This window comes from Helicoverpa zea, chromosome 11, assembly GCF_022581195.2.
Source record: "Helicoverpa zea isolate HzStark_Cry1AcR chromosome 11, ilHelZeax1.1, whole genome shotgun sequence".
Classification (NCBI taxonomy): Eukaryota; Metazoa; Arthropoda; class Insecta; order Lepidoptera; family Noctuidae; genus Helicoverpa; species Helicoverpa zea.
This window is the reverse complement of record NC_061462.1, coordinates 12,469,128-12,481,463: the sequence shown is the minus strand read 5'-3', so window position 1 is coordinate 12,481,463 and position 12,336 is coordinate 12,469,128. Positions and strand designations below refer to the sequence as shown.

The 12,336-nt window shown below is 35.2% G+C and overlaps 1 protein-coding gene across 1 annotated transcript in view; it reads right to left on the bottom strand.

Annotated features, from left to right (window-relative positions):
• LOC124634406 (synaptic vesicle glycoprotein 2B-like) overlaps positions 1-12,336 on the bottom strand; it is a 48,846-nt gene that overhangs the window by 33,810 nt on the left and 2,700 nt on the right. Inside the window, exon 2 of the mRNA XM_047169979.1 lies at positions 3,977-4,030. Within this exon, the coding sequence (XP_047025935.1) occupies positions 3,977-4,030 (54 nt within the window). The remainder of the gene's footprint in view (positions 1-3,976; positions 4,031-12,336) is intronic.

The following is a 12,336-nucleotide window of genomic DNA, read 5'->3' as shown; positions in this document are numbered from 1 at the left end:
TGGAAAATCCCGTAAGTTGCGACAATCATTACTTTACGTATTGTAGCGCCCTCTGGTGGAGCTTTGGTGACGAAATGGTTTATTTGTATGCTAAAGGACTATTTGTGGTAGTGTTATAAGTATGTTTGTGTGTAGGATTGTGTAATTGTTATTGTTGATTGTTTATTTGGTTGTGAAGTTTTGTAGTCGCTAGAGACCTAGGCAAAGTTTGATGTGAAAGTTTACCCCTATCAATTTTATTAACATTATATTCGAGGTATTTTTTGGCGAGCCTATTGTCTTAGGACTTAACATTACAATTACCTACATAGTTACAAAAAGATCCATAATAAGAAATGTAAAATTATGTCACTTTCACACAATACTATGTAACTCACTATGTTATGTCTGTCCTCAAAATGTGCACAAAATTAATTAAATTATTTTGTATATCCCTATACAAAAACCTTTCTACTGAATTCACATATCAAAGAAAACCGAAGAATAAAACAAAAGATTTTCCTCAAAAACTAATCCATCTAATTAATCATAGTCATCACCGATAGTAACTATAAAAGGATGACGTCACAACCAAGATGGCCGCCCACAAACATAGTAAAATAGATTTACAATGAGAATAACAAAGAATATAAACATTTGTGAATGATTGACAGCCGCGGTAGGCTGGTTACTATCAACATTTACTACTTAGGTTAATGTTTAATTAAATGGCTGAAACTGTATTTTAAATTGTCAAGGTTGCTGTTAACATTTGACAGTGTAGTTGTACACTATAACAATACGACTCCGAAGTTGGCTACTAGCTAACTTTACAATAGATAGTATGTACAAACTTCAGAAATGCACAGGCTATGCATCAATTGGCAAAACTGTACTATTCTTACTCGAAAAAGTCGGTTTCCGAACTACACATCCCTACACATTTTGCATTACTTTTTGCTGTTCTCATGTAAGGAGATCAGCCAGCTGCGCAGGACATATAGTACACAAACATTTGCGCAGACACAGGTGCACACACTATTCCTTCACTCTCATAGCTCGATGGGACGGCAATCCGACACGACCGGAGAGAGATTAGGCGCAGGACCGACATTTACATGCTCTCTGATGCACGGAAATTTATTTACAAACCTATTTGACAACCAAACCAAAAGTACCTAAAGCTACTATAAATTACCTAATATTATTTAACAAGCTCCTTAGTTCGCTCTTGACCGATTCTTTATTTAGCTCAAAAACAATCGCAGGCACGTTAAATGCGCAGAACATAATATTTTACATATACAAATGTTTTCATGTATTACTGTTGAAAACAACGGGTTACATGTAATTATAAAACTAAACAGCTTTTTGATTTGTTTATTGTTGAGCTTTTTATCAAGGCTTTAGATTTTTCGATGTATGCCAAAGATAATTAAACTGCTCTTGTCTGAAACGAATATATTATAACTGCGAAAATATATCTGTCTGCCTGTCACGCTTTCACGCCAAAACTACTGAACCAATTTAATTGTGGTTTGGCACACAGATATTCATATGCCAAAGAAATGTCATAAGCTTCATTTCAACCGCGTAGGGGAAGTAGTTTCCACAGGAAGTCAATAAAACAGCGACTGTTTTTCGCTAGCTCAAGAGTTCATGTGTTTTCTTTTACCCTATTTATCCAGATATTTTGATCCAATTAATGTTACAATTTAGTATTAAAACAAGCACCCGTGCATCACATCTACCCAGAATACCGTATTTACCTGCAGGTTCGGTCAAACCGTGACATACAGTGGAACAAGGTTAATAGCTGCCTGAGACCGATTTAGACGCAGACAGACAAACAAACCGAACGGAGAAAATGTAAGTAGGGGAATTGTGTGATTGGAGTTTTTGGGTGTTATTGGATTATAAACTAGTCGACATGGTTCCACACTTGACTCCAGGGAAGTTTTTCCCGCACTCGGATAAAAGTCCTGTCTCAGGTTATAAAATCTGTGTAGGGGTTCCTTTCATTTAAATCGGCTCTGTAGTTTTGGCGTGCAAGTCGAGCGGACAAGTATTTATTACTTTCGTATTCATAATATTTACAGAGCTTAGTTAGGGTGTTCAATATGTCTATGAAAGATATTTTTATTATATGATAAATTATTTATTAGGAAAGCATAATATGCCATAATTGTTACATTGAATTATATGTATGTCCAGAAAGCACATAATACCTAATTCTGAAAATGAAATTAACGTTTGTAAAACCTCGTAAGACCAAAAAATCTCAAACCAAAAATAAAACAACCACAAAAATGACATTTAAAAATATTTCACCAGCAAAGGTAAAAAATGCCAAATCATTTCTTTCAAGGTCGCTTTTGTATGCGCAGGAGTTCGCGCATTGTCGCGTTCGCTTGTGCAGGTCATTGACCCCGCGGTTCCCGATATAACGAGACATGTGAAATGTGCTGAAAGTGTTATGTGCACAGAAAATTGTTTTTTTTTTTTGTGAAAATGTGAAAGAGTATTAATTATGTTTATGAAGTGAAATGTTGATGTTTTTATTGATAGTTCTTGGCCTATTTGTTGTGATATTAATTTCAAGTTTTTGTTAATAGAGCGTTCAGTGTGTAGAAATTGCGAAATAGTATTCTTATAATTTATTCAGTGTAGTTACGCTGTCTTTAATTTATTCTTAGAATCTAGCGCCGACTTCTACATCGTTGGGAAAAGGCTACGCGGGTGATGCTAACTTAAAAGCTGCAAACTGCCATGTTATGTTATTCATAAAAATATGGGAAAACCCTTCACAATTATTTAACTAATCAGTGTATAAAACACAACAAAACATCTTGTTTTCCTGAGAAAATCAAACAATAATTAAAAATAGTACACATTGGCCAGCCTCAAACGAACATTACCATAGTAATACAGAAGCCAGACATAAACAAACGAACCAGAGAGACAATGTTAGTTTTTATTGGACATTGTTTATGCTATGACGTACATTAGCAGTCTTGCTTCTTGTCTTGTTTATTGGTAAATCGACTGGACTGGTAGTTTTTTAATTAGCTAGAATTATAGACCAAGGTAAAGAGTAGATAGAATAAAAATTTTGACATTTTGACATACTCTGGCCCTTATAAAATTTGACTCAGTCAACGCAGCATGCTTTCATCTTCCATACTGTTCTGACGTCTCACAAGTAACACTCTTTCTAGCCATATCGACTTTCACACAATCCATCCATCGCTTCTGTGTTATCATCTTCGTGTACTTATGTACCTATATCACGTACATGCTATGCTACAGCCCGATCAGGAAAATAAACTTTTCAGTAAAGGCATGGGTGGTATTTGATCAAAAATACATTATTTTGCGATTCATACAGGTGTGATATGGTATACAATATCTTTTTCTCTCTCTTTTAAAATAACACTGTTAAGCCTACTGAAATTCTACAGGCTATAGTAGGCTTGGAATTCCCATAGCTATTAGTCCCATCGATCCCCCGTCTAGCCGACTAATCGATGGTGTCGACGCGTCTGGACCGGGAATGCAATTCCTATGATTTCCTCTTTACTTATAGTTAATTTTGAAGATTGAAGCGTAAGAGTACCTATACAATTAAATTGTTCCTAATTCTTCCACATTACTTAGTTAAATTTTATTTCTTCATCCTTCTTTTCTATCTTTGTTTTACCATGAACTCTGCTTCTCAAGAACTTTGAAAGTTATGGCATACATTATGTTTATTTTTCAAAACTTGAAAACTATACTGATTGAAAATGACTGAGTGAAAAAACATTCTAGCTCTATACATAGACACTTTTATCATTTTGTTTTCCCCCCGTATTTTTGACGAGTAGTTCTTGAGCATATTTGATATACCTACTTTTTACTTACTACTGCTTACCTATCCCGCAATTTTCTCAAATGAAATTTTCTTACCTTCCTCCCAACTACATCCGAACAAAACAGTAGTCATTAGCACACTCACCGGCGTGATGCAGAGCGGTCTCGAAGGGCGCGCGCTGCACTCGCTCCTTGCTCTCTGCCAACAATATATTAATACATCAGTATTGCTGCCAACAGCTGATTGGGAGTGCTTCACGTTACGGTGGATAAGGAAAATTTGTCATTTTGTATTTGGTGATGTGTACATTTATATGAAAAATGAAATGGAGAAAGAGAATTACTTTACTATTTTGAATATCTAAATCAGACTGTTGAATGTTCATAATTAAATGACATAACAAATTTTGCATGTAAAAAAATATTATATTAAAAATAAGAAAATAAATGAAAGCATAACTTTAAATGCAGCTGATGATAAGAGTAATTAGAAGTTTACAAGGACTAAAACAAGATTGTTAAAAAACGAAAGACTGCTATAATTATAACAATGAAACCGTCTATAGAACAATTTCAATATCGAATAAAAACAAATGACTAATCATAAAACGACAATTTACAACTTCCTAACACAGGAAAAATGTACACAATAAACTGCTAGACAATACTATTTTTATCGATTTACGACCCCAGATACGAAAAGGCTAGGCTTTTAATTAACTAACTGAAAAGAAAATACAGCTCAAACGACCCAAATACCTTAATAACCCACTTTTCTAAATAAACTGAATATTTCGTGCACGGTGAGTTCAAGAAACTCCAATGTTTTCGTTCATAAATAAATACTCGTTTTTTCTTCACGATAGAGAATTTATTTAAAACTGCATAAATTGTACTCGTGTTGAAATGTGTAAGATACACAATATGTGTTTCGGTTTAGATCTTATTTATTTTATAACAGAAAGACAGACTGGAATGTCCTTTGTAAACATTTGAAAGTATTGTAGATGCTATGCATCTACATGGTCTACGATTATTTTAGAAATTTCATTAATGGTGAATATAGCATGAAAAGCCATCATCACCCTCCGAGCCTTTTTCCCAACTATGTTGGGATCGGCTTCCAGTCTAACTGGATGTAGCTGAGTACCAGTGCTTTACAAGGAGCGACTGCCCTATCTGACCTCCTCAACCCAACACCCCTTGGTTAGACTGGTGTCAAACTTACTGGCTTCTGACTACCCGTAACGACTGCCAAGGATGTTTAATGACAGCCGGGACCTACAGTTTAACGTGCCATCCGAAACACAGTCAATGGTGTCTAAGATATACTTTGAAAGTACACACAAACTATAATTATATTGTGATGAGAAGCATGTATTCTTTAAAAACATAAAGTTATAGGTTTATAGTGCTCCTTGGCCCTCTTCTATATTAATTTTCTCACTTTAATGTGATTTCTATTTGTGTTTATTGCATTAATTATGATCTGCACAAATAAACAGTTATTTTTACTTTTAAATAAGATCGTGACACAATGTAATTATATTTATGTTGCGTTAATTAATTGGTCAATATTGTGAAACGATAGATAACGGCATAATGTTTACGTATTATTTCATTAATGACTACTATGTTTTGTTTGACACCTGATATTGCTATCAGTTTCAAGTCAATGATCTTAAAAAGAAAGTTTTAGTAAACAGAGATTACTTAGTTAATATGGCACTGACACAAACCAGGATATCTGGAACTCGAGGCTCGAAAAATATGTATATTTCTTGTATAGTAGGTACTTACCTACCTATATATATATTTTTTGGTTTTGGTAATGAGAGTCTGACACTAATACCTAATTAGATTGTAAAGAACAAGTTTCCCATTCACAATAACGTTCATGGGCAAGATATACGGATCATTTTACAAACCACATTTTACAAATGGCTACGCATAGGATTTTCAGTTTTACAGTAAATTAATAAAATACTCGTATTTTCAAAATTGCAAGGCAAATCCACTAACTTATGCTCAACAGTTGGGATTATCATTTATAACAAACTGTCTTAAAAAAAGTAAGTTATGTTGAAGAAATAGTAAAGTATGTAAGAGGAAGTCAGATAGGCAGCCTCTTCATATAAGACACTGGTATTCAGCGGCATCGTTGGGAAAAGGCTAGGCAGATTTTAAGATATGTATGAAATCTACTTCTGAATTGATACATGGAAGTTTCTAGAACATGTAACCTTTACATTTAATTAGGTTACATGACATACAGCTCAGTAATGACGTAGTTAGCACTATTTCGAACCGCGGTCTTTATCAATGACAGTCTGTCTAGGTCGGCTTAACGTCACCACTTGCGGTCAATGAACTCTGCGCGAAAATTATAGTATTAGCCTAGGATTTTTGAATATATGTTGAGGCTGACTTCCAGTTTATTGTGTAATAATATATACTTCTACAGGTAGGAAATATGTTGCAAATGCATGTATTTTTACCTATTGTACTAGCTGTTAGTCTTCCTTTATATAAATAAATAAATAAATCATCATCCTCCGAGCCTTTTTCCCAAACTATGTTGGGGTCGGCTTCCAGTCTAACCGGATTCAGCTGAGTACCAGTGCTTTACAAGAAGCGACTGCCTATCTGACCTCCTCAACCCAGTTACCCGGGCAACCCGATACCCCTTGGTTAGACTGGTGTCAGACTTACTGGCTTCTGACTACCCGTAACGACTGCCAACGATGTTCAATGACAGCCGGGACCTACAGTTTAACGTGCCATCCGAAACACAGCCAATGGTGTCTAAGATATACTTAGAAAGTACATACAAACTTAGAAAAGTTGCATTGGTACTTGCCTGACCTGGAATCGAATCCGCGCCCTCATACTCGAGAGGTTGGTTCTTTGCCCACTAGGCCACCACGACTTTTTTTGTTTTTTAAATAAATAAATATAGTAAAAATACTCGGAAAGCTGCACTCTTCCCTAGTAACATAGGCTATATTATTATATAGTAGTTACCACGAGACGCAGGTAACACCGCGGGAAAACGGCAAGTTCGTTATATAAGAATTAATTACCTAAATACCTAAGTATTTAGAACTTATTATGTAAGATCACAACTGTAAAGAAAAACCAATGTATTTAACAAACACTAAAGATAAGGACACAATAAAACTCAAGGAAGGAAATAATTAGAAAACAATATTTTACGATCATGTACAATTTTATAGGTTTATATTAATTACAACTAACCTTCACTTAGAATCATCGGTATTTTTCAAGGAAATATTACCTACAGTTGAATCTCAATAATTATTTAAAAAGACAGAAATGATTTGATGCAGATAATTTAAGTCAATACTTATTACCATCCAATGCAGATTAATGACTACAATTAATTTAACCTACAACGCCAAAAAGGAACAAAGCTTTTTATTAAAAATAACTTGAAATAAACTCCCAACCTTCAGGATTACCCAAATGACGCAAACGCGACCTTATCAATAATCCTGCCATAACAATCAAGTACCAGATCATCTCACTAAACCTCTTAACTGAATGTTAATTGAAAACAAACTGTTTAATCAAACGACTGTTTAACTAAACAACGTCCACTGTTTATCCTGCGGCTCCCGTTTAATCTTAAATTAATCCCATGTCACATATATCAACACCAATTTAAGTTTAATTGCAAAATATCTCACGACGCCAAAAAATCCGGACCACACTGGTCGTATCTCGATTGATCCGGTTCAAAGTGGTTCTCACCAGTTTGAGCGAGAATTGGTTATGCTTGATCGATTGTTAAACAAAATATGATGATTGCTGATATCTGGTAATGATTAAATGGTGATGGAATCAATTGGTGACTGGCTGGTCTGGGAAGTGTAGACTGGAGAATTGCTTATGGGTCAATTTGTAGACGGGAAAAGTGTAATGTTATTGCGAAGTTGCATAAGATTCAGAAAAATGGTCTTCAGTCATAGCAAAAGGACAATCAATCTTACTAAAAAGTGCTTATTACGCCAGTTCTTCTTCGTCGCAAGACCACGTAAGAAGTGCGGAAGGGCAGGTATCTTTGAGGACTGTCTTATGTTATTATGACATTCGAAAAGCACAGTTTTCAGCCTATTTTGAACCAATTCCTTTTAATTAAGACTTCCTCATCCCAGTTATCCGGGCAACCCAGGTAAAACAAAAATTGTAAGACTTTCTGTTCAATGACAGATACATAGAGATCGAGAAAGTCAAATAGACAGTTCAGAGAACCATACAAATGGACATTCAACAGACAAATTAAAATTAATGAACCAATCATCCGTACATTCTCCATTAATGAAGACGAACCATGTCCTACCACAACAGCTGTATTACGCAACTATTCTGAGAAGTCATTACAATAGGAGAAACAAAGGAACTGCCTGCGAATCTTTCCATTGGACGCATTATACTGAAATTGTAGCAAAAACTCATGATGTTTTGTACTACGTAATTTTGCGTGAAGATTGAATGATTGATATGAATGGCTACCTTTATATCCATCTATACTTCTCTACTGATATAATAGAGAGGAATTATATAGTACCTTAAGGGCTCCGAAATTACTGAACTGATTTGTAAAAATATTTCACTGTTGGGTAATTTGACTATCCCCGAGTAACGTAAACTATATTTTGACGAGGGTGGCTGGCCCTAAATATTGTGATAAATGTTAATTGATTTGCTTAAATAGGGAACAATACATTCTATCAGGAGAGTTTGAAAATCTATACTATAAACACAGTTTATCAATGACCACAAAATGCGCACCGTCATACATTTCATAAGATTAAAAGAGTACCTTCATACTGCAAACTTTTAGTCGGCCGATAGGTGGCTTGGGCTCTTAAATCAGTATGAAGATGAATGATAGTACTCACATTACAAATATCAAATATTAAGCCGGTATCAGACCGACTGAAGACTTTGATTGGAATCAAGATTATCTTTTAAAAAAATTGGCCATTTTTTTTGGTTGGGAAATTATCAAATGACCCTCCCGCTATGAGTTAGCAGCACGAGGGAGTGTCAGACTCTTACTGACTAAAACCCATCATAGGCTTCGTAGGCCTTTTATGTACCAGGGCCGCGGTAACTCTTTCGAACAATCCCGCAGCATTGCTAGCCTTCGGGTTAACTATTGGCCGACAGTTTTGTCTGCAATGTGCAGGTACTTTAACCCGCAGTTTAACAATACTGATTACAAGTTACTTGCTAAAGTGAAACGTCAGCAAAACTGGTTTGTTATCGTATCGGTAGAGTGGTTCAGTTATTAACTGATAACTCTCGCGTGGATCTAGATATTGTGGCAATCACCTTGGGAACTTCAATGCTGTGTTGTACTTCCTAATTTCAAAAAAAAACCACTATGTACTGTGGTTTGTTGAATGGTAACCTCCTGAAATGTCTTAGTTTTCAGTATTTGTTGTAACAGTGGCAACAGAACTACATCAGACGGAAAATATCAACTGTCTATCTAAATATCACGGTTCATGAGATACAGCCTGGTGACAGACGGACAGTGAAGTCTTAGTAAAAGGGTAACGTTTTACTCTTTGGACCCTAAACGTACCCTTTTCTTGTTATGCATGCAATACCTAGTAAAAAATAACTGCACTTTCTTTACATAGTTTTCAGGCTACACATTTTATTTTTATCTAAACTGGTTTGGTAATTACATGCGAAAACCTATCAACACACTATCAGAATTACTCCACAATTCTTAAAGTACTTACTTAAATATGGATCTCAGTAGTCATTACATTAAAAGATCATAATAATTATCTCAATTTAACGAACCGACCTTGTATTATGTCAACCGGTGATTCAACTATTGTTTATAAGTTAGCGGTTGCATCAATATTATTTTGTTTATAAGGGTCGATGGTTGGGTCACTTTCGGTGCAGACAGTTTAACGACTTGACAATTGATAGGTATTCGGTTGCGGCTAGTTATGAGGTCATTAGACTGAGCTTTTCGTGAATAATCTTTCTTCTGTTGAGTATGTTTATTAGTACTCTTATTAAGAGGATATCAAATTACGTAAACAAGCTTGCGCCAGCGGGTTCACCCGCGTCCCCGGGAAACTGCTTCCTACACCCAGATGAAAAAAACCCATGTGTTATTCTTATGTATCAACTGTATTACTGCTAAGTTTTATCAAAATCCGTTCAGCCGGTACACTTGACAAAGATACTCACAAACTTTCTCCTTTATAATATTTGTATGATATCGTTGTGGGCATTATCAATTCAATATTGCAAAGCAAGATTGTATTAACCGAGTATTCTTCACAACTTAAGCAATTACATATTATTAAACAAAAAAAAAAACAACAGAGATAAAAAACAATGTTGTGTAAAAAAGTGCATTCACAGAAATGACTCACTGTAATGGAATACTGCGTAAATAATTATCTAGAACGCATGTCGTATAAAAGGTTTCTTACTTCAGAACTGAATCAATAGATTTTACCCGACTGCGTGACGCAAAGGAAGGCTATGATTTAATTAATTCATTTGATTGGTTACTTTGATGGTTCGTTGCAAGTAGGACTTTTGTATTGCATTTTTTATCCGGATCAAATGCACCCTGGATTGATTTCTTAGCCAGATAATGTGGGCTACAGGATTGTTAAAAAAAACTTTTTGTGGAACTGGTACATAAAAGGTGGGTTTTGTAGTCTGTAGAAGACTGACACTCACTCCCACTGCACCCACTGCGGAAAAGGTTATCTAATAGTTTAACACCTCAAAAAAAACTCTGAAAAATATCGATAGGAATATCCTCGGCAGTATACATATGATAATGTCCAGTTTATAAAATTCATAGAATTCTGAAGGACCTTTTTTTATCATTATTACATATTTATTAATATCACTAAGAGACACGCACATTTCAAACTAAACAGTTGACCGACAGCCTGGTGGTAGGAAAATATTTTTTAAAGAAAATCGTGGATTCAATCAAAGCTTTCAGGCAGTCTAACCAGCCAAATACCTGATGCCATGTCCGGACTACCATTCATTTCCATACTGATATTTATGAGCCAAAACAAACTGTCGGCCGACTAAAAGTTTGCAGCATACTCTAAACATTAACGAACCACGTTCACAGTTACTCAATAAGTCTGTCTTGTTATTTTTACCCGGGAACATTGGTGAACACAATCAATTAAGAGGTTCAATAAGACAGGCGGCGGCCATGACAGTTCCAAGCTATTTTTATAACTAACAAGGAGCATTCACATGTGTTTATTTACTTGAATAACAGTTATTTTCTGTGTAAGTTTTGGGGTGAAAACTACGATTACAGTTTTGAGAGACTACACAAAACATTTATATGATCAATTTCATTTACTGTAAAATTGCTGAATTAAATAGTTAGGTACAAGAGAATAGGGTAGTGTCCAGGGTCGAAATAATGAAATAATATTTAGTCCGCTTTTTAGATAATCAAAAAATATTGGATACGTATTTTTTCTTTTTTTAATTAAACATAAAATGACAAAGATAATACACTTCAAAAATTAGGAGTGGGGGCCTTTTACGTCACAGTGTCCTGAAAATTGTAGCAACTTGTGACGTCACACTCAACTTTAACACGCTATATCTTAACAAGTTCTGATCCAATTTAAAAAAGAAAAAATACGTATCGCTTAATTTTGGACAATCTACAAGACGGACTAATTATTATTTTTTAGGAAACTAGCCTATTATACAATAGGCATCTGATACTTGGGTAGGGTATTGGGTTGCCCGGGTACTGGGTTGAGGAGGTCAGATAGGCAGTCGCTCCTTGTAAAGCTCTGGTACTCAGCTGTATCCGGTTAGACGGGAAGCCGACCCCAACATATAATAGTTGGGAAAAAAGGCTCGGACGATGATGAAGCCGATACTTTCACCGTTTATAAAGTAAGCTGTATATATATGTACTAGCTTTTGCCCGCAACTTCGTTCGCGTGGAATAGTGACTACCAGCAGATTTTTGATTTGACCAATAGATGGCGCTATATGTCCGGAATAATTTTATTTTTATTTTTTTTTTGTAATAAAAACTATCCTATGTCCTTGCTCAAGTTTCAAACTATGTCTGTACCAAATTTCACACAAATCGGTTCAGTAGTTTAGGCGTGAAGAAAAGACAGACAGACAGACAGAAAGACAGACAGACAGACAGACAGAGTTACTTTCGCATTTATAATATTAGTTTGGATGAAACGGCTAGGCAGATGATGATGATGTATGAAACTGCTTAAAACCACTGGTGACGATTAAAACCACACAAGGCTGACCATAATAAGCGCAAACGCAGATTGTTACATTAACACAAATATTTATTAGATAACGTTACTTACGTATTTCCGTTTCCTAGAGTTAGTATGTTTGTATGTATTGGCACATCTGTACAGGTAACTCTAACTACTAAACTTTTGTTTGTTTATTTACAATATATATCAA